Source organism: Mustelus asterias, chromosome 9 (genome assembly GCF_964213995.1).
Source record: "Mustelus asterias chromosome 9, sMusAst1.hap1.1, whole genome shotgun sequence".
In the NCBI taxonomy this organism is placed as follows: Eukaryota; Metazoa; Chordata; class Chondrichthyes; order Carcharhiniformes; family Triakidae; genus Mustelus; species Mustelus asterias.
Window position 1 is genome coordinate 47,986,282 of NC_135809.1, and position 19,112 is coordinate 48,005,393.

Here is a 19,112-nt window from a genome sequence, read left to right on the forward strand (position 1 = left end):
TGATATTGTCAAAACATTTACATAAAGCTCAGCACCAGTTAAAATTCAGACATGTAGGTAATTCACCAGACTTCGACCAACACAACTTTCAGAAGCACAAGTAATGAGTGACACCACATGAAGGGCTTTAGAAAGAAACCGTTACCTCAAATAGCCTCAAGTACATCATTGAACTTATACCATCCATCCTTTTCTAAAGGTGGAAGAAGGAAAACAATGATTATGGCATGAAAAAGGAAACAACATTGACTTTGTTCACTGGAGCAATGAAGGCATACTGGCAGAGCACTCATTCTCCGTCCAAATCAAGAGGATGCAACTGTATATAAAATGGATTTGAAAAGAAAGGAATAAAAATGCAACCCTCAATACACAAAGTCCTCAAAATGTAGCACATGGATGGTTTACTTTATGTTTAGTTTAGGTACAATGCAAATAAACTTCACAATGAAGCAGTGGTGCAGTCATGACTTTTCATCCAGGCCACAGTTATCATCACTAATTTCACCTGATGCATAACTTATAAAAATTCCCACAGATACACATATATTAAATCACTTAAAACCAAACCTGTGCCATTTCATATTCTATTAGTTACTTGCCATATTTATGTATACATCTTTCTCATCCTATCCCACATTAGAGTGCAGCTTCCTCTTGGAATCTGGGCACTTTTTGCGAATTTTGTTCCACCAGTCAGAACTAAATTCCAGACTTCAATTGAAAGCAAATCCAGATATTGGGGCGGGATGGTATCACAATGGTGAGCACTGCTACCTCACAACTTCAGGAAACGCAGGTTCGATTCCGGCCTTGGGTGACAATCTGTGTAGAGTTTGCCTGTTCTCCCCGTGTCAGTAGGGGTTTCCTCCGGATGTTCTGGTTTCTTCCCACAGTCCAAAGATGAGCAGATTAGGTGAATTGGCCATGTTAAATTGCCCCTTAGTGTCTAAAGATATGTAGGGTAGGTGGATTAACCATGTAAATGCGCAGGGTTACAGAGATAGGTCAGAGGGGAGGGCCAGCTAAGGTGTGCTTTGGAGAGTCGGTGAAGACTTGATGGGCCAAATTGCCCCCTTCTGCACTGTAGGGATTCTATGGTAAAGTGTCATTAATCAAGTACAATTGGAAGAATAATGCACAGAGTCATGATTATCCATAATCTGGCAAATTCCAGTTTTGGAATGTATTTCAACTACATTCCGGGTAGCAATCAGAGCTCTAGCTTGGAAATCCAGGCTTGAAATCCAATGAGATACTCACCCTTTCGATTCTAAGAGCTCATCAGGCACTCCTGCTGCATAAGACCAATCATATCATCAGCTGGTATAAAATGATTACAACCTTGGAAGGAATATTCAAGTGGAAAATCCTCTGCTATTTTCCAAGAGAAGAATGTGAAGATATGAAGAAGAAATCTTGTATACAATGTTGCACAATGGAACTTTGTGAGGATCCTAAAGTAAGAGACTACTCATATCAAAAAGGACGCTTTTTACCATGTTGACTCCGGGCCCTATTCTAATCGGAAATATATTCTAATAAACTGCAATTTCTTCAGATTCCCCCTTTCCCACATTAATATTGGTGAATAGTGTCATGCAACTAGGTAAAATATACAGTATGATTTAGAGATAGGGCAAAACCTCTTTAAACTGGACTAATAAAGCTGCTTAAGTCCAAATAAATCAGAATTTTATTAATATTTTCCAGATTCTGGTTATCCTAGATTGGGATTTTCAACTGGTAATGATTATGATCAGCCTTCTGTTCTGGCTTTCTGCCCTCTGGGAGTCCAGTTAAGATTGTCCAGACTCATTGTTCAGAGCACATGCAGTTAACAGGAATGACAGGTTTCTATCCCTTTAGCCTGGGATAGATTTGAACTTAGGTCTAAGGAGTCTTATTTATAATTAAGAAAATGTACCAATTTGAGAGCGCTAAATATAGATTCGAAAAGTACCTCGTGTTTCTGAGTTCAAACTGGATAATCCCAAGGGTAACAAAAGGCCCAATATACGGATTTGGTTTCAATTTAAGTCTGGAATTAAAATATCAGATGAACAAATCATGACTGTACTTCAATTTCACAAAATTAAACTTTGTGATGATTATTGGCACACCTCTGAAGCTGGGCAAGGGAAGTCTGTGGAAATATAAACTTTAACTTATTTTTCTAATATTGCACTTACTAGATGTGTATTTTGTTACGTTTTTGCATTTCAATGCACTGTGTTATCACATTCGATGAAGGGTTCACACAGCAGGCTTATCACAACATTTATCAAAGAATGTTGATAAGTCATAATTCTTAAATTTCCAACATAAAAATGTATTGCATTGGAGACCTCCTGAACTGTACAAAGTTTCCAATTGATCATTAGATATGAAATTAATGTATTTGAAATATTAAAAATAGGAATTATTTTAAAAGGGTAAATTCCAAATTCAGAACTGTATTTAAAGTTAATAGAACTATAAAAAAATACTCATAGGCACTGCAGATACTGATGGTTTTGATGCTAGAACAGCAATATTACATTATTTCAATGTAATTCATTTGTATGCAGAGTGTTGAATACTGTACAAAATACATTTTGCTTCAGTACAAAATAAGATGTAGGAAATAATATTTTCCAGTATTTCAAGAGATAAATACACTTAAATTAAACTGATCCATCGTGTTTTCAGTGCTGAAATATTGGATTTTTTTTTTCAGATCAGCTATGAGCCAGGTCAATGTTAGATAGGGCCAGTGTAACACAAATCTCTTAAACTAATCTGTTAATGAATTAAAAGAGGTTACGAGAACAGGCTTTGTTTTACGATTTGCAAGCTCAGTAATAATGCCACTCAAAATGATCAGTGCAGGAAGATGCAAAGTAATTAAAGGGAGCAACGTGATGAAGAAGCCTCCTTTCACAATCAATGGGGAAATCTGCAACATACATAACTGAGCCAAAGCCCTTCTGATAGTGGAAAATAGATTATGTTAACAAAATAGCATGCTTTCATTTGGAGCTGTACTATTTCCAGAAAGAATGCAATTACATTTTGAAATGTTAAAATAATGGATCAGCCTGTGATACCATCGGCAATATTAGGACAGCACAGCTACAGAAGAAATAAATGGGAATGCAGTCATTCTTCACTGCATCTCTTTGGTTCTGCTTCTGGGTCTAGTTCTGAGAATACTTATTAACAATTGATTCTCACCATGCCCTATTTTCAGACAGTGTGCCAACTCATGTATCCATCAGTATGCAATCAATTTTCTAGTACTCAGTCACAGTAGAAAATTAGCTTCTGTACAAGCACAACTTAACCAAATAATCTGCTAAGGGTGGTTGTTCCAATTACACAATCCTGGAAAGAAGCCTCGTCTCCGGGAGTGTACACTGGGAAATTGCAAGCACGCAGCCTGTCATTTTCCATCCTTTTGGGAAAACATTTCCCCCAAATATCAACATTATCACTTTGCTGCTTGAAAATCTGCTCTTTAAACATTTGAATGACCAACACTGCAGATTACATATGTTCTGAAATTTGTCTTTCTGCCAGGGAGCCTCTGGGAGCTGCCCATTATGCTTAGCCCATTAATTTTGACAGATGGAAAGTTGCATGCCTGAAGTTTCAACAGATGCTGGCTGAGGGTGACACTCCCTGGGAAAGCATAAACTTAAGAAAATTATCTGAGTAGTAGAAAATTGGAAGTGAAAAGTGAATATATGAACAATTTGGAAAAGAAGAGCAAAATCCTCCAGAAACATCACCATGAAAACTCCAGATTCGTGAACCCATCAATAAATCTCAATAATTTCCCTATTGTCTGGACAGATCAGAAGGTGATTTAGGTGATGGTGCATGATCTGTCCAACTTATTTGCTATTAGGTTTTGCATTATGAGCATGAGAGTATGTTTTTGTTGTTGAAAACATAAAATCAATTCTGGACTAGCAAGCGTTTGTTTTACTTTTGAAATTGGAAAGTAAAATGTGAGGGTCCCTGGCAAAGCAGAAAAGACCATTTTGTTGAAAAGGAATATATTGTGACTAATTATCATACTCTTGCCATATGTTGAATACCCAGCACCAGTTTAGTACCCTCTCCTGCTGAGCTTAGTTGTGTGAAAAATCACAGATGCAAACTTGCAGAGCATTCTGTGATACAGGAGCATTTCATTCCTACTGATTGCATAGCACGGAGGGATTTCACAAGTGGAAGGGGCACACATTGAGGAGACTTTGAAAGATGGAGCAAGCAGAGAGGATCTGGGAGACAATTTCAGAGGGCAGGACTGAGATGGATGAAGATTTTGCCACAAAACGTGGTGAATGTGAAGCAGGGACACACAGCAATGGAGACTATTTAGAACAGAGGGTATGACAAAGAACAAAGAAAAGTATAGCACAGGAACAGGCCCCTTCGGCCCTCCAAACCCGTGCCGATCATGATGCCCTAACTAAACTAAAAAAAACCCTTACTCGGTCCATATCCCTCTATTCTCTCCCTATTCATGCACCCATCCAGACGCCTCCAAAATGTTGCTATTGAGCCTACTTCCATCACCTCCTCTGGTAGCGCATTCCAGGTACCTACCACTCTGCATGAAAAACGTCTCCTGCACATCTCTCTTAAACTTTCCCCCTCTCACCTTGAACCTGAGCCCCTTTGTAATTGACAATTCCACCCTGGGAAAAAACCTCTGACTATCCACCCTGTCCATGCCTCTCATAATTTTGTAGAGCTCTATCAGGTCTCCCCTCAGCCTCTGTCTTTCCAGTCAAAACAATCCTAGTTTATTCAACCTCTCCTCATAATGAACACCCTTGAGATCAGGCAACATCCTGGTGAACCTTCTTTCTGTCCAAAGCTTCCACATCCTTCGTGGTGACCGGAACTGCACACAATACTCCAAATGAGGCCTAACCAAGGTTTTGTATAGCTGCAACATGATTTCCCAACTCTTGTACTCAATGCCCCATCCGATAAAGGCAAGTGTGCCTTTTGCCTTCTTAATCACTTTGGCCACCTGTGTTGCCACTTTTAGGGAATTGTAGACCTGCATGCCCAGATCCCTCTGTATGTTAATGTTCTGAAGGGTTCTGCCATTTACAGTATAATTCACACCTAAATTTGATCCTCCAAAATGCATTACCTCGCATTAGTCCAGATTAAACTCCATCTGCTATTTCTGTGCCCAAGTCTCCAATCTATATCCTGTTGTATCCTCTGACAATCCCCGGCACTAACAGCAACTCCATCAATCTTCGTGTCATCTGCAAACTTAATAATCAGACCACCCACATTTTCCTCCAGATCATTTATATATGCTACAAACAACAGAAATCCCAGCACTGATCCCTGCAAGACACCACTAGCTACAGGTCTCCATTCTGAAAAACATTCTTCCACCACTACTCTCTGTCTTCTATAACCAATTAAGAGTTTTAACAACACCAGGTTAAAGTCCAACAGGTTTATTTGGTAGCAAATACCATTAGCTTTCGGAGCGCTGCTCCTTCGTCAGATGGAGTGGAAATCTGCTCTCAAACAGAGGCACTCCATCTGACGAAGGAGCAGCGCTCCGAAAGCTAATGGTATTTGCTACCAAATAAACCTGTTGGACTTTAACCTGGTGTTGTTAAAACTCTTACTGTGTTCACCCCAGTCCAACGCCGGCATCTCCACATCACTTCTATAACCAAGCCAGTTCTGTATCCATCTGGCCAGTCCACCCTGAATCCCATGTGATTTTAGTTTTTATACCAGTCTACCATGTGGGACTTTGTCAAAAGCCTTACTAAAGTCCATATAAACTACATCCATAGCCCTTCCCTCTTCAATTATCTTTGTCACCTCTTCAAAAAACTCAATCAAGTTGGTGAGACATGACCTTCCCACATACAAAACCATGCTGCCTGTCAATAACTAGTCCACTTTCTTCCAAATATGCAGGAATCTTGTCCCTCAGTTTCTTTCCCAAAAGCTTTCCACCACTGACGTCAGGCTCACCGGCCTATAATTTCCTGGATTATCTGTTGAAGGGTTATCCAGACTGGAAACGTCAGCTCTGTTCTCTCTCCATAGATGCTGTCAGACCTGCCGAGATTTTCCAGATTTTCTGTTTATCTTTCAGATTCCAGCATCTGCAGTAATTTGCTGTTTTATTAAAATGGACTTTGTTAGTTGTAAAGGATGCTGTATAAATGCATTTTTAAAAAAAATTGTAACTTTTGTTATCCTAATTCTTTGTTACTTATTTATCAACCAGCTTTTTAGCTATACTATCGCAATGCCTCGTATACTACATTTGTGAATTTTTTGAATAAGCCTCCTATGTGACACCTTACCAAATGTCTTCTGAAAATGCATAAGCCCCACAGCTAATGCATCGCTAGTAACTATGTACTCAGATAATGTTCAATAAATGAAACATTTTAAACAAAGTACAATGGTTCATTAAGTAAATGACTGGATGAGTTCATACATTTCCAATTGCAAATTTTTTCTTGACTTATGGATCTTTGAATTTGCCCAAAACTCACGTTAAGCTAACAGGTTTAGTTTATTTTTCTTTGCTTCCTTGAACAGAAGTGTTACACTGGCAACTCTCCTGTCCTCTGACACAATCTGCTTAATGAAGGACAATTGAGATTACAACTTCTGCCATCTTCAGCCTAATTTCTTTCACCCTAGGATGAATGCTACCAAGATAATGGAGCTAGTTTTAGTGACATAAAATCATACAGCTGCTGTTCGTACAGAGCTTGCCCATAATCAATCTGAATTGCAGAAGAACCAAAAGATGCTTGGAGTTGCAAACCAGAGGTCTGAGGAACTGCCCAGTTTCAGCTTGGCACCACTTCCGATGGCACAGCCAAGATCAGTAACTCAGCATGGCAGACAACCATCAATGCTAACCAGATTTCAGTTCTGAACATATCAGTTTCTTTTGTGAGCTTGAGAAGCTGGCATTAACTCAACTTGAATATACAGTCAGACACATTTAATCGGATCATTTGATAAATAAGCACTTTCCTCAAGTAAAGATGCTGTCTAACAAACGGTACAAGGTGAGATTAAGCTTCTAAATGGATAACAGTGTTAAGTGGATAAAACAGCTTTTCGCGGAAGTTATGCGCTTATCGGTTTTTGTTAGTCACGATTAGGAAACACCAATTCTATTCTAGTTTTCTTGATGTGTTCAGCCAGTCTGCCTCTTGAGGATTTAGCACTTAAACAAATTGCAACACGGACAAAAATAAAATGCTGGAGAGATGAAGCATATGCCGACAAGATTCAGTAAAAATACCAAACCCAGGTTGGAGTTGCTAATGTGGGTTTGGTGTCTTGTGAAGTGCCAGCTGGATGAATGCTAATTATTCTACCCCTGCAGGGCATCACCACTTCAGAAAAATCATTGTCTTCGCACGTATTAGCAACGAGTCCGCTTGAAACAGCTGACAATATTTCCGTTACAACTGCCTAGTTCAATCTTTAAAAAAAACGGTTGGCATGAGAGATAAGTTTCACTTTGGTCACCCATACTCTAACAGACAGAATAATCAACAAGACTTGGTTCAAGACTGCTACAGAACCTTGCACACATACAGCCAGCATGTTGAAGTTATGGCTGTGAATTGCTGTTATCAAAATATTTGCAATGACACACATATTTAAATAAATTGCCATAATAAATGGGTAGAAGCTTTCATGAAAAAACATACTTATTAAAGCAAAGACATACAAATAGAGCTATTAGTCTAATGGATTCAATGTTGCACTTGAAGCAATTATTTAAACACACATCATTTAACCTGTATCACAAGTCTTCTGGAAAGCAGAAGCTTCCAGTTATCAATGGATACATTCGTCTCATCAAAAATGCCAGCAACTGGGATACTTATTTAATCTTCGCTGCATAGTACAAGTATTGAAGACTTCCACACTAGCTATAATATGGCCACTGGTCAGCTACTTAGGAAACAACCATTTACATTGCCCTAGCAACATATTTGAACCTCTACCTCAGAACAGTGTTCCACAATAGCATCACAGCAGCTTTTTCCACCAGCCATCATTACCCTTGACTGAGATTCCAAGTTCTTCACAATTGAGGAGAAGTTTATGTTGCGAGTGGGGTTTGGGATACAGGCTTTTGTTTTCCTCAGCTATTATCTCTTGAGAGGCACAGACCTCTCACTGGGACACCGGTCATTTGTGAAGTAATAGCTTTTATACGTGAGCCTTGGCAGTTAGTGTGGGCAGGCTGTCACAGAGGCATCTTGACTGATCCCTATCCTGTCCTCACCTAAATCTGTAGCTGCCTTGGCCAATATAATCAACTGCGCACTGGATAAACTCACCAAGTTATCAGGAGGAGTTGGTTTAGGACACAATGTGGAGAGAGAAGACACACATACCATTATCCTGGGATGGATTTAAACCCAGGTGTAAGAGGAATGTATTGATCCACAGTCCCACAGATTCCCCACAAAAGCATTACAATAATCAATTGAATCTCCTACTATGACCAAGTTCATTGGTCATATGAACTGACCAGTAAGTCAGTAAGTATCTGAGCCGCAGAGACTGGAAGCTAGATAGATTTGATTCTCTGGATAGATTAGCTCACCTCAGCCAGAATTGCTTGCATCGGCCTCAGTGGCTCTGTGTTGAGGGAAGGAAAAATACTTTAGGCTTCCTGCTGATGGCTGAACTGATACCTTTGCATTGTGAATCTTCCACTAATGCTTGGAAAGGAGAAGAAGGCACTCATTCAAATGGTTAATAAAAGAGTTTGTGGAATCTAAAGAGGGTTAGTGAACTGGTTTCTGGTCACCATTCAACAACGTCAGTGAAATATGGGTGTGAGGATGTCAGGTGAGAACGTGTGTGTCTGGTGCCCTCTGTGTTGAGATAACCAGCTGAAACTTACAATAATCCCTGGGTGAAACGTCAGAGAGGAACCAGTGCCTAAGGAACTAAGCAAGGAGCTGATGCTTTCTGAAAAAGGAGAGTAAGAGAGGAATCAGCAAGAACACACCCATGAATATTATCAGGAAATGTTAATATCTTATATTTTTAGTGTTTCTGCTTCTAGATTGGAGAATTGGGAGTAGAGGTCAGTGTATCTTATTTTCACCCTTACCTATTTCCAGCTTACCAATTATAATAGCCAGATAATCAAGCTGAAAATTTACCCTATGGGTTCAACTAGCAGTATAGGAAAGCCACTGTTACAATGAATAGAACTGTATTCTAGTGGGACTAGTATTGACTCTCTAAAGACATGAAAATTCTGCAAAGAGATGCTATTTTCATTGATACGGTACATGATGTACCATCATTGCCATAATTCTCATTCTTTGAGTAATGACCTCCTTCATATACCATGCATAAGAGTCGATGCAAGTTATTGCTTAGGACAGACAAAGCTGTGTAATCTAATGTTCTATTGAAGGTGCACTGGAATGTATACCATCTTGTGTGTGTGTGTGTGTGTGTGTGTGTGTGTGTGTGTGTGCTCAGAGCCACGCTCACACCGATCTGATTTGACTATCATGTGGTAATATAAACTTTAACTTTAATGGCAACACATCAACTCAACAAGAAAAGCAACCACAGCTTTTATTCTCAACCAGCGAGCTTTAACCAAATAAATATTCCTTGAAGCAGCTGGAAGGATTGCAGAGCATCTTGTCTCCTTGCTGATTTAAACTACCTTGTGCCTTGGTAATGTGAAGGAGTTTTAACAGGAGCGCAAAAAGATGCAAGTAAACAATAGTTGTCGCCAACTCTTGCCTCAAATGCTTTTAAGTTTTACCGCAACTTTTTAAATGATTGACGCTGATCGCTGACGATCATGACAAGAAACTCTGTTCATAAATGAAGTCTGAAAAACTGCAGAACACAAAAAACTCCCTTTGTGGATTTTTAAAAAATTATACAGAGCCTCATGATAAAGCTTTTACAGATAGCTCTTTGAATAAACCAATGCCTTTTAAACAGCCTATCCTCCTATGTTATCTGAAAATACTATCTCACTTTGTCAACCACTATCTATGATGGAAGCTATATTAAAAGCAACCAGTTCCAAAACCATTGGATGAAATTCAACAATATTATGATCAAGAAAGTTGAAAGAAAGTGCATTTTGAGACAAAGAAGGAGCCCAGAAGATTGCCTGATGGCATCAGTGATATTGAAAGGAGCAGCAGAGAGGAATAATATTACATTTCTGGACGTTCCTAAGGGGTCAGAAGGCTGAGATACTGTGCAATCTTTTTAAGACCCGATCGGAAATATTCAGAATTGTGTATATTAAAATATGATGTATGTTAAAGTTGTAAATAAATATGTGAACCTTGCTCCAATGAACACATTTCTGGTATATTCATGGTAACATGCTGTAATCTAGCACTTCTAACCCTCAGGATATCCTTCCATTACATCTGGCAGAGTTACTGGTGTTTCTTGAGTTTGGGCTCCAGAGGGGCTTTCTTTAGGGTTTGTCTCTAACTCTAAGAATGCAGAGCATGGACTATTATTTGTAGAAAGCATTCTTATTTATTTACAGATCTATGTACATCTCAGTTTTCTACACTAGGTTGGACTTCTGTTTCACATCAGTGCCAGTATTTTATGACCTTGCTCGGGCAAGGCTCGTAAAATCCCGCCCGAGGCCAACAGAGAATTCCATTCTGCAAGCCCCGCCCACTCCAATTCCGGGCCCGGAGTGCCAGTAAAATTCTAGCTCAGATCACCGTAACTTAATCATGTGATTTTGCATCATAGTTACATCAGCTAACGGTGGTCGTGATGTTTACCTTTTGTATCTCCCCCCTGCACCACCCGTCCCCACCCCCAAGTCCTTATTCCAACTATATGCTTTCTCCTACATTCCCCCCCACTATTCACAGAGTATGACCACGGTTCCACTGGTTTTCTTCCCAATGATACCAAGGATCTTCAGTTCCTTCTGATATTTCGCTGCCCCATCTCAATTCTAAGTTCTCTGGAGCTCTTTCAATTTTGATGCTTTCTTTCTGATGATCTCACATCCACACTCTCTCCCCGGCTACCACAGTATCAAGGTTCATGCTCTGTGACTGAAGTTGAAATTCAGAGTTCGATTGTCTCTTTTTTGCTCCTCATGCTTCCTAGCTTTCTCACGATCATCTGAGGTAATGTTAGGTTGTAACTTTTGCTGAAGAGCTGAAAATTTGTTCTCAGCTGTCTTCCCATCAATAGTTTTGATGGTGAAAACCCGTTATTTAGCAGTGGGATTTGGTAGTTAAGAAGGGTTAAGTTAATATCTTTGTTCTTTTTCATCAATTCCTTGGTTGCTCCAGCTTCTCTTTCTGCCTCTCCATTCAACTGACAAGATCCAGATAAACTAATCAGACGCATGAAATCGTGTTCCTTTACAAATTGTTAGCAAACTGAGGACCACTGTCTGACGCCACAACGTCCAGGATGCCACATGTCACAAACATTCCTCTTAGTGATGTAATGGCCACCTTCACCATGATGCTGGGCAGTTGACTCACTTCAAGGCATCAAGAGTAATAATCAATGACGATGATGAAAACTGTGCCTTTAATTCAAATAAATCCATTCTCAGATGCTCCCATGGCATCAAAGGGAAAGTGGAGGGTGCCAATGGTTCACTCTGCTGTTGACTATTCACTGCTTATGTAAGGCAATTTGTGATTAACTCTTCAAAGGATTGACTGATGCCTGCCACCAGACTGACAACTGGGATCTCACACGGCATTTCACTATGCCCAAGTGACCTTGGTAGATTTTTTGAAAAAAGTTGAGTCAAAGTGTTTTGGGTTGACTAATCTGTAGTTAGAAACTGATAAGTTGTTAATGACTCAGATTTTTTCTGTTTAAAGTATTGCTGAAGTATTGGGTTGTTATCCATGGTGATCCATTCTGCCAGTGCTCTTTTATTTGAATACATTTGTCATTTATGCCGGTTTGATTTCTTATAATCTCTATTCTGTGATTAGTAAGTGTAATGCAAGTAATGAGTGAAGTATATGCTCCCACTTCCTCAGTAAAATTTAAATCCTCCAATGTGACTCCTTCCACTGGTATTCTTGACAATGCATCCACCACCATCTGGTACTACCCTTGAATCTACTCAGTAACTGAATCATATCTCATGAACCTCAGTCTAACATGTTGAATTCTAGGCAGCATTTTTGCAATTTCCTTCAGGTCAAGAAAAGTAACCAAAGGTTTGTGATCATTTTAATTTTAAACCTTAATCCCATGACATAATCAGAGAACTTCCCAAAGGCCCATGTGGCTGCTAATACTTCTTTCTCAGTGGCTGCATGCCCTTTCTCTGTGTCAGTAAGAGATCCTGAAGTGTAATAAACTGGTTTTCTTTGTCCATCTTTCTGAACTTAATATAGCCAAGCCTGTAGGTGATGCATCCACTGCTATAATTGTTGGCAACTTTGAATTGTAGGGCACTAGAATTTCTGGTGAAATTTGTTGGTCCAAGTTCCAGCAGCACGGTTGATCTTATTTCAATAGCTGTCATAATGGCTCGTTGATTTCTGTCATATTTGGCAGGAACTTACCTACCTGGTTGACAATCCTAAGGAATCTTTGAATTCTGTGATGTTTTTAGGCTGTGGGAGCTCTTTAATGACGTTGGTTTTCTGTGGATTGGCAATAATTCCTGAAGATTACATTATGTGCCCTAAGAGTTTTATCATAGGCTTTGCAAATTCAGATTTGTCATGCAATGTCACACCTGCTTCTTGAGAACTTCTGAGGACTGTTTTCACTTAACAGCCATGTTCTCCCCTCAATAAACCATGTATGAGAATGTTGCCTATGTGGAATATTACACCTTCTACGCCTTCCAGGGTCTGAGACATTGTTCTTTTAGAATATCTCAGGTGCAGAGGCAATTCCAAATGGCAACGTGTAAAACAATAAGGACCAAATTTGGTGATAAAAGTAGTTGGAAATCTGGATTCTTTCTCTAGAAGTAACTGCCAAAAGTGACTGTTAGCATCCAACTTTGTGAAGAGGGTGCTTTTCGTTAATTCGACAAGGCTTACATTCATTGGCGCCGTCGGATGGACCTCACACTGTACTGACTTGTTTAAGTGAGTCAAGTCCATACAGACTCTAATGCAACCATTCCAGTGACCATTCCAGAACACCAGACGGTTTGGTTATTGGAGAAATTACCTCTTGTTGTAACATGTTCAATCTCGCTCTTGATGTTGTCTAAAAGTGGATGAGGGAACATTTCTCACTGTGAAGAGATATATAGGCCTTTTTCAGCACTTTGCAAATGTTCTGGGAGTGGCAATGTCAACTCCACACTTGTCTTTTGAATTTCTTGCTGCTTCAGTAGTTTGTCTGGATTCTGGGCCTATGTGCGAGTCTGCATTTTCTGCACCCACAGTGCTCCATTCTCAGGTAAGTCTTCAATTTTTCTTCTTTTTATCCTTTTCTAAGGAATTTGTCAGTCTTCAAGTCTGCAGTCATGGGGAGTTTTCCTGGGTTCTTTACACTCTGTCTGTGGCCACTTCCTGCTGTTCCATCTTGAGTTCAGGGGCTAGATCGGGTTTCCTTGGGATTTGCCTGTTACCCCAAGAATGCTGCCATAGACTGCTAATTGTGAAAAACATTCTTGTTTGTTTTCCGGTGTGCATCTCAGTGGTTTACACGAGATTGTAGTTCTGCTTCTCACCAGATCTCAGTTACTTAATCATGTGATGTCGCATTATCGTTATGAGAGTAATTACATCCGGTGCTTCCTTTACTCTTCAAATGGAGTACTCAGCATAGCACCACTCCACTTTTGCCCTCTGATGGTTAGAATAGATCAATAAAAGTAATTTCCATAGTCAGATAGAACTCCAAAACCAACAAAGGTCAGAGTTGTGGCGTAGACCAGTCAGGGTACTCAATACTTAGAATTATAATTATTATAGAGAGACATCATTAAGGTCTACAAACTTAGAGAGCAACCTGTAGAAATTAATTGCCTCTTTCAAGACAGCTATTTTAGGGAACAGACAGCAATAATTTCAAAGATATATGTGAGTTTATGAAAGATTATCTTCAGCTGTCACTGAGGTGAAAAGAGAAACAAGAAAGTCTGACATTCCATGTTTCTGTCATATAATGAAAGGCAGTTGAAGGTGAGAATAATACTGATGAATATTATGTGCTCTGCCAGATGACATTGATTCAGTTATTAGATTTTTGAAAGCTTTATGGGGTAATTCCTTTAAAAGCTAATGTAAATGAAGAGCAGGAGGTGTAAAATGAGTGGCTGATACATTATTATCCAGATTACATAGAAATCATAGAAACTCTACAGTGCAGAAGGAGGCCATTCGGCCCATCGAGTCTGCACCGACCACAATCCCACCCAGGCCCTACCCCCACATATTTATCCGCTAATCCCCCTAACCTACGCATCTCAGGGGCAATTTTAACCTGGCCAATCAACCTAACCCGCACATCTTTGGACTGTGGGAGGAAACCGGAGCACCCGGAGGAAACCCACGCAAACACGAGGAGAATGTGCAAACTCCACACAGACAGTGACCCAAGCCGGGAATCGAACTCTGGACCCTGGAGCTGTGAAGCAGCAGTGCTAACCACTGTGCTACCGTGCTGCCCTTACAGTATCACACAGAACTAAAACGATCTCCTTGACTAAATGTTTTGTCAAACCTCTGGTACTTTTAATAGGATGCAAGTGATGCAAAGCAATGAACTTGTTCAGATCAGGGAAAGGCAAATTTAATTAACTTTTAAAGCCAGACTTAAAAACGAGCTAAATAAAAATAAACATTTTTACCAAAATGACTCAAAATATGCGAATAACGTACTAAATGTTGTGCCTGCCTGTTAAAGACGAATCAGTCATGAAAATATCTGTTTTACCGTTTAAGTGGCCAATGCTGGGAGGAAATGTGCATTGGAGAATTGGAGAAATAGCATGGGACAGTCTACACAATATCAGAAAGTGGACAATGGCACAGTCAGATGACATTACGTGCTGTTCGAAGGGACTGTGTTCAGATAATTTCCCACGATATAAAATAAAATGTCCTTCACACTGCTGTTAACATCTCCTCAATCATATGCTCTACACATCTAGATTTTACCGGTCACTGACTTTGCTCCACCCATTCCACGCCCCTCTTATGCAGTATTAAATCCATCATATTTCTCCCTTTCTTTAGCTTTGAAGGAGAGCAAATGTTAACTCTGTTTCTCTCTCAACAGATGTTGCCAGTCCTGCTGAGTGTTTCCAGCATTTTCTGCTTTTATTTCCCATATGTTCAGGCTGTATTCAAAACGTGTGGTAAGATTAGGGATATGGTCAATGAGTGATCTGAACTACACAAATCCAATCTAGATTGTATAAATGGAATACTTCTCTTGAAACGGGTTAGGTGATGCTACTTCCTGAAATGCAGGTCCAATGCAGTCTCCAACAGTCTCGAAGTAAATCTCCTGAATTCCCTAATGCTCAAGAATGTCCCCAACTGGGAAAATCCAGTAGAAATTGTATCGTCTGACAGCTGGCCTTACCAAATCCAATATACACTTTGAGCTTGCCACAGACTGCACAAGACCTTTGAGTCAGAAATTTACAGCACTAATACATTCAATTAAACATTACATCAGCTGAAGTCTCATCTCTCCCATGATTTCTGAAGGGCTGCTGAATAAAATGTAAAATGTTGGTGCAGGTATACATTTCCAGCTGGCCTCCTACATATAGGACGATAGGAACAGCTAGATTTTGCAACAAGATGATAGAGTTGGTGTAGAGAAAGGATGAAATCAAATGGGCTGATATGTCTCCTTCATCCAAACCTACACAGTAACTTTGTTATATGATCCATGCAGTTGATACCGAGACCAAACAATAAATAGATGTCAATTGATGGAAATGTGTTTTCTCTCTTCAATAATGGAGCCAGGAAATTTACCTTTCTAATGTTTAGCCATACCTTTGAAAGGGGGTCCATTTAATCTCCTTAACAGCAACATCCATTAGACTAATATGCCATTGTGTGACTTGGCAAAATTAACGTGAAGAAAATAAGTATGAAAAAAGATGACATGAAAGATGTGACTCACTCACTTAACACCACTGACTAGGATGAATTATTTTAAGACATTGTAGACAATCTAGTTCCTACATTCAATATACCGCGGGGTCACTCTCCACAAACTGAACACCAATTTTGATATCCACATACAATAAGCTAGAAATTGTACAGTGCTGTAATGTCTGGTGAGAAGAGCTACATTATCTGAAATGACTGTTCATTATCTGTCGAGAACCTCCATGAAACAAAATACAGAAACTAAAACATTAACTCCTGTAACACAGTCTCAGTTCTGGAAGCAGGTCACTGGAGAGCACCCCCGCACACATAACAGAAGGGTGTCAGTATGGAAATCCAGGTCAACATTTAACACCATGCAGGACACCGGGTCTCCAAATGCCACTTATCCCTCTCAAGGAAATATTATTCCTTGTGCTCTTTCCCTCCATGCCTTGCAAGGGTAGATACTTACATCAAACATATTTTCTATATACATTTCCTCATTGACCTTGTCCCGAAGTATGTCCTGGTTCTGCCGTACAAACATGATGTAGGTGTCTGCGAGGTCCATTCCAGGTTGCTAGAATGAAATGGATAAAAAGAAATGACTCATCAATGTGATTTATCTTGTTAGACCAGCATTTATGTTCCTCATTCACTGGACGGGGAAAACTCAACTCTATTCAGTTTCCATCATCCATGTGAGAAGGTCAAGGCCATGGATTTCTCCATGATCACCAAGCGTACTTAACATACTGAAGTTTGTCTTTTTGCTCCTCGCAATGCTGCTTCAAGGTGTTTCACCTGAAGCCCTTGTTGAAAACTAAAGAATGGTCAACGGGAATATTGCCAAGTGGTGTCCCTGAGAATCCAACCTGTGTTAGTTCGGAGAGTAGGAGCACACTGCACCACAGTAATGCCGGGCAAAACCTGTGACAGGAAAACGTAATCACAAGATTGCATGGCTGTCTCTCTAATTGGAGTGGCCAGCACAGTGCGATACTTGAAGGAAGTGCCATTTGGGAACTCCTGGCCTTGCTGTCCCTGACCATCCATCTGTTTAGAAGAATGGGTGGAAATTCGGAGTCAGTGGGTAACCAATCTGTCAACAACTGCTCTCCTGTGAGTGCTGCCCATCAAGAAACCTGCCCTTACATAGCCAATGGAGGATTGCACTGACAGGAAAATTGTTCAAATTTTCTACGCAGAATGACTCCACTTCATTGCTCAAGCCATTAGTATAAAATAAGTTCCCCAGTTTCCTTTTGCTATCTAAGCCTCAGCTACTTGGATACACATTGCTGTGGTGTATATGAGCAAAATAGTCAGTGCGAGTGTAAAACTTTCGAGTAACGTTACCACTCATGTTAGCAACTGGAGGGAGTGAAAATGAAAGAACCATTTCAATATGAATAGTTTCTTCAATTAAAAAAAATATTTTATGTCTTACAATGCAACAAAGAAAATGAACACTGAAGAGAATGAAAGATACTTCTAGAATACTAATGCTAAATGACAGATAATATGGAAAACAGTTGGAAAACAGAAAAAGCAATTGCACTAATACATGGTGCCTTACCATATACTTAGGGTGCCCAAACTGCTTCAGAACCAACAAGCTACTTTTAAAAATGTAGTTTAGAAACAATTCCACTCATTGCACTCCACAGCGTACTGCTCCAAGCTTGAAGTACTGAATTGCAGAACTACACCCATTTATATAGTTTATTTGTTGGACAGTCTAGTGCATACAGAGGGAGTCTATGGCCCCTTGACCATGAAACCTAACAGTTCCTGATGGATATTACAAAGAATAAGTCACTACGTGGTGATACTGCCACTGTAGTTCACTTGGCTGAGATCTGTGGAGGGGGATACAGTTGGACTGAGCATCCTTTCTCTACCAAATGGTGAGCAGGCACCACATTATTTAAAGTGCATGAGGCAGGACACAAGTACCATAATGGCCCCTGCTGAGGCAGGACACAAGTACGATAATGGCCCCTGCTAACTCTGACAGGTTCGGTATTGGAGAGCTCTGGTGAGTACAATTAGAGTACATTCAGAGTAGTTATGATGGGGTCACATCCCTGATGGCTTTCAGGGCCATAATGTTCAGCATGCAGGACAGGTACATTCCCAAAATCAAAAGGCTCAGATTGAACAGGATTTGCCCAAATCAACCAAAAGACAAAACCAAAATAAAGAGAAACATTGCATTTTCACAGCCCAACATTGTGATAGGGCACTGGATTCACTGAGATGAGTACAATAAGATGTAGAAATGTATCACATGGGTGCTCAGAGGAGAAAAGGAAGACCTTGAAAAAACGCACAAGACACTAGCAAATTCTTGCGTACTACAATTGTAGGAAACCAGCCAGAGAAGACGTGAGAAGCATGTACGATCCAAATGGGCACAGAAACAGAAGACCACCACAGAATGGTAAATGTGCTGAATGATTACATGAGGTATTTCTTCTTAATGATTCAAGCAGCAAGTTCTTCCCAAAGAGAGAGAACCAAAGCAAAATTCTGACTTCCATTAAAATGAGATGGAACTCTTCGGCAGCTAAGAGCTAAAAACAATGAGTCTCTAATGGATCGAACACAGTAAGAAGTCTCACAACACCAGGTTAAAGTCCAACAGGTTTATTTGGTAGCACGAGCTTTCGGAACACTGCCCCTTTACCTGATGAAGGGACAGCGCTCCAAAAGCTCGTGCTACCAAATAAACCTGTTGAACTTTAACCTGGTGTTGTGAGACTTCTTACTGTGCTTACCCCAGTCCAATGCCAACATCTCCACATCATATCTAATGGATAGAAGATACCGAATCCAGACTTCTGAGAGAGACTAAAGCAAAGATAATCATTATGGTGGTGTATTAGCCAATCTGGTGGCTCTATCAAAAGGTGACAAATAAGATTCAGATACATACAACTCAAATGCTCTTACATCAATCTTGGGTAAAGGAATTGAATCACT

General features: G+C 40.0%; 1 protein-coding gene across 2 annotated transcripts in view; it reads right to left on the minus strand.

The window, feature by feature from the left end:
• The window catches only part of cadps2 (Ca++-dependent secretion activator 2), a 660,384-nt gene that overhangs the window by 20,141 nt on the left and 621,131 nt on the right, over positions 1 to 19,112 (minus strand). For both annotated transcript variants that reach the window (XM_078220144.1, XM_078220143.1), the window contains one exon: positions 16,597 to 16,704. In XM_078220144.1, the coding sequence (XP_078076270.1) occupies positions 16,597 to 16,704 (108 nt within the window). The remainder of the gene's footprint in view (positions 1 to 16,596; positions 16,705 to 19,112) is intronic.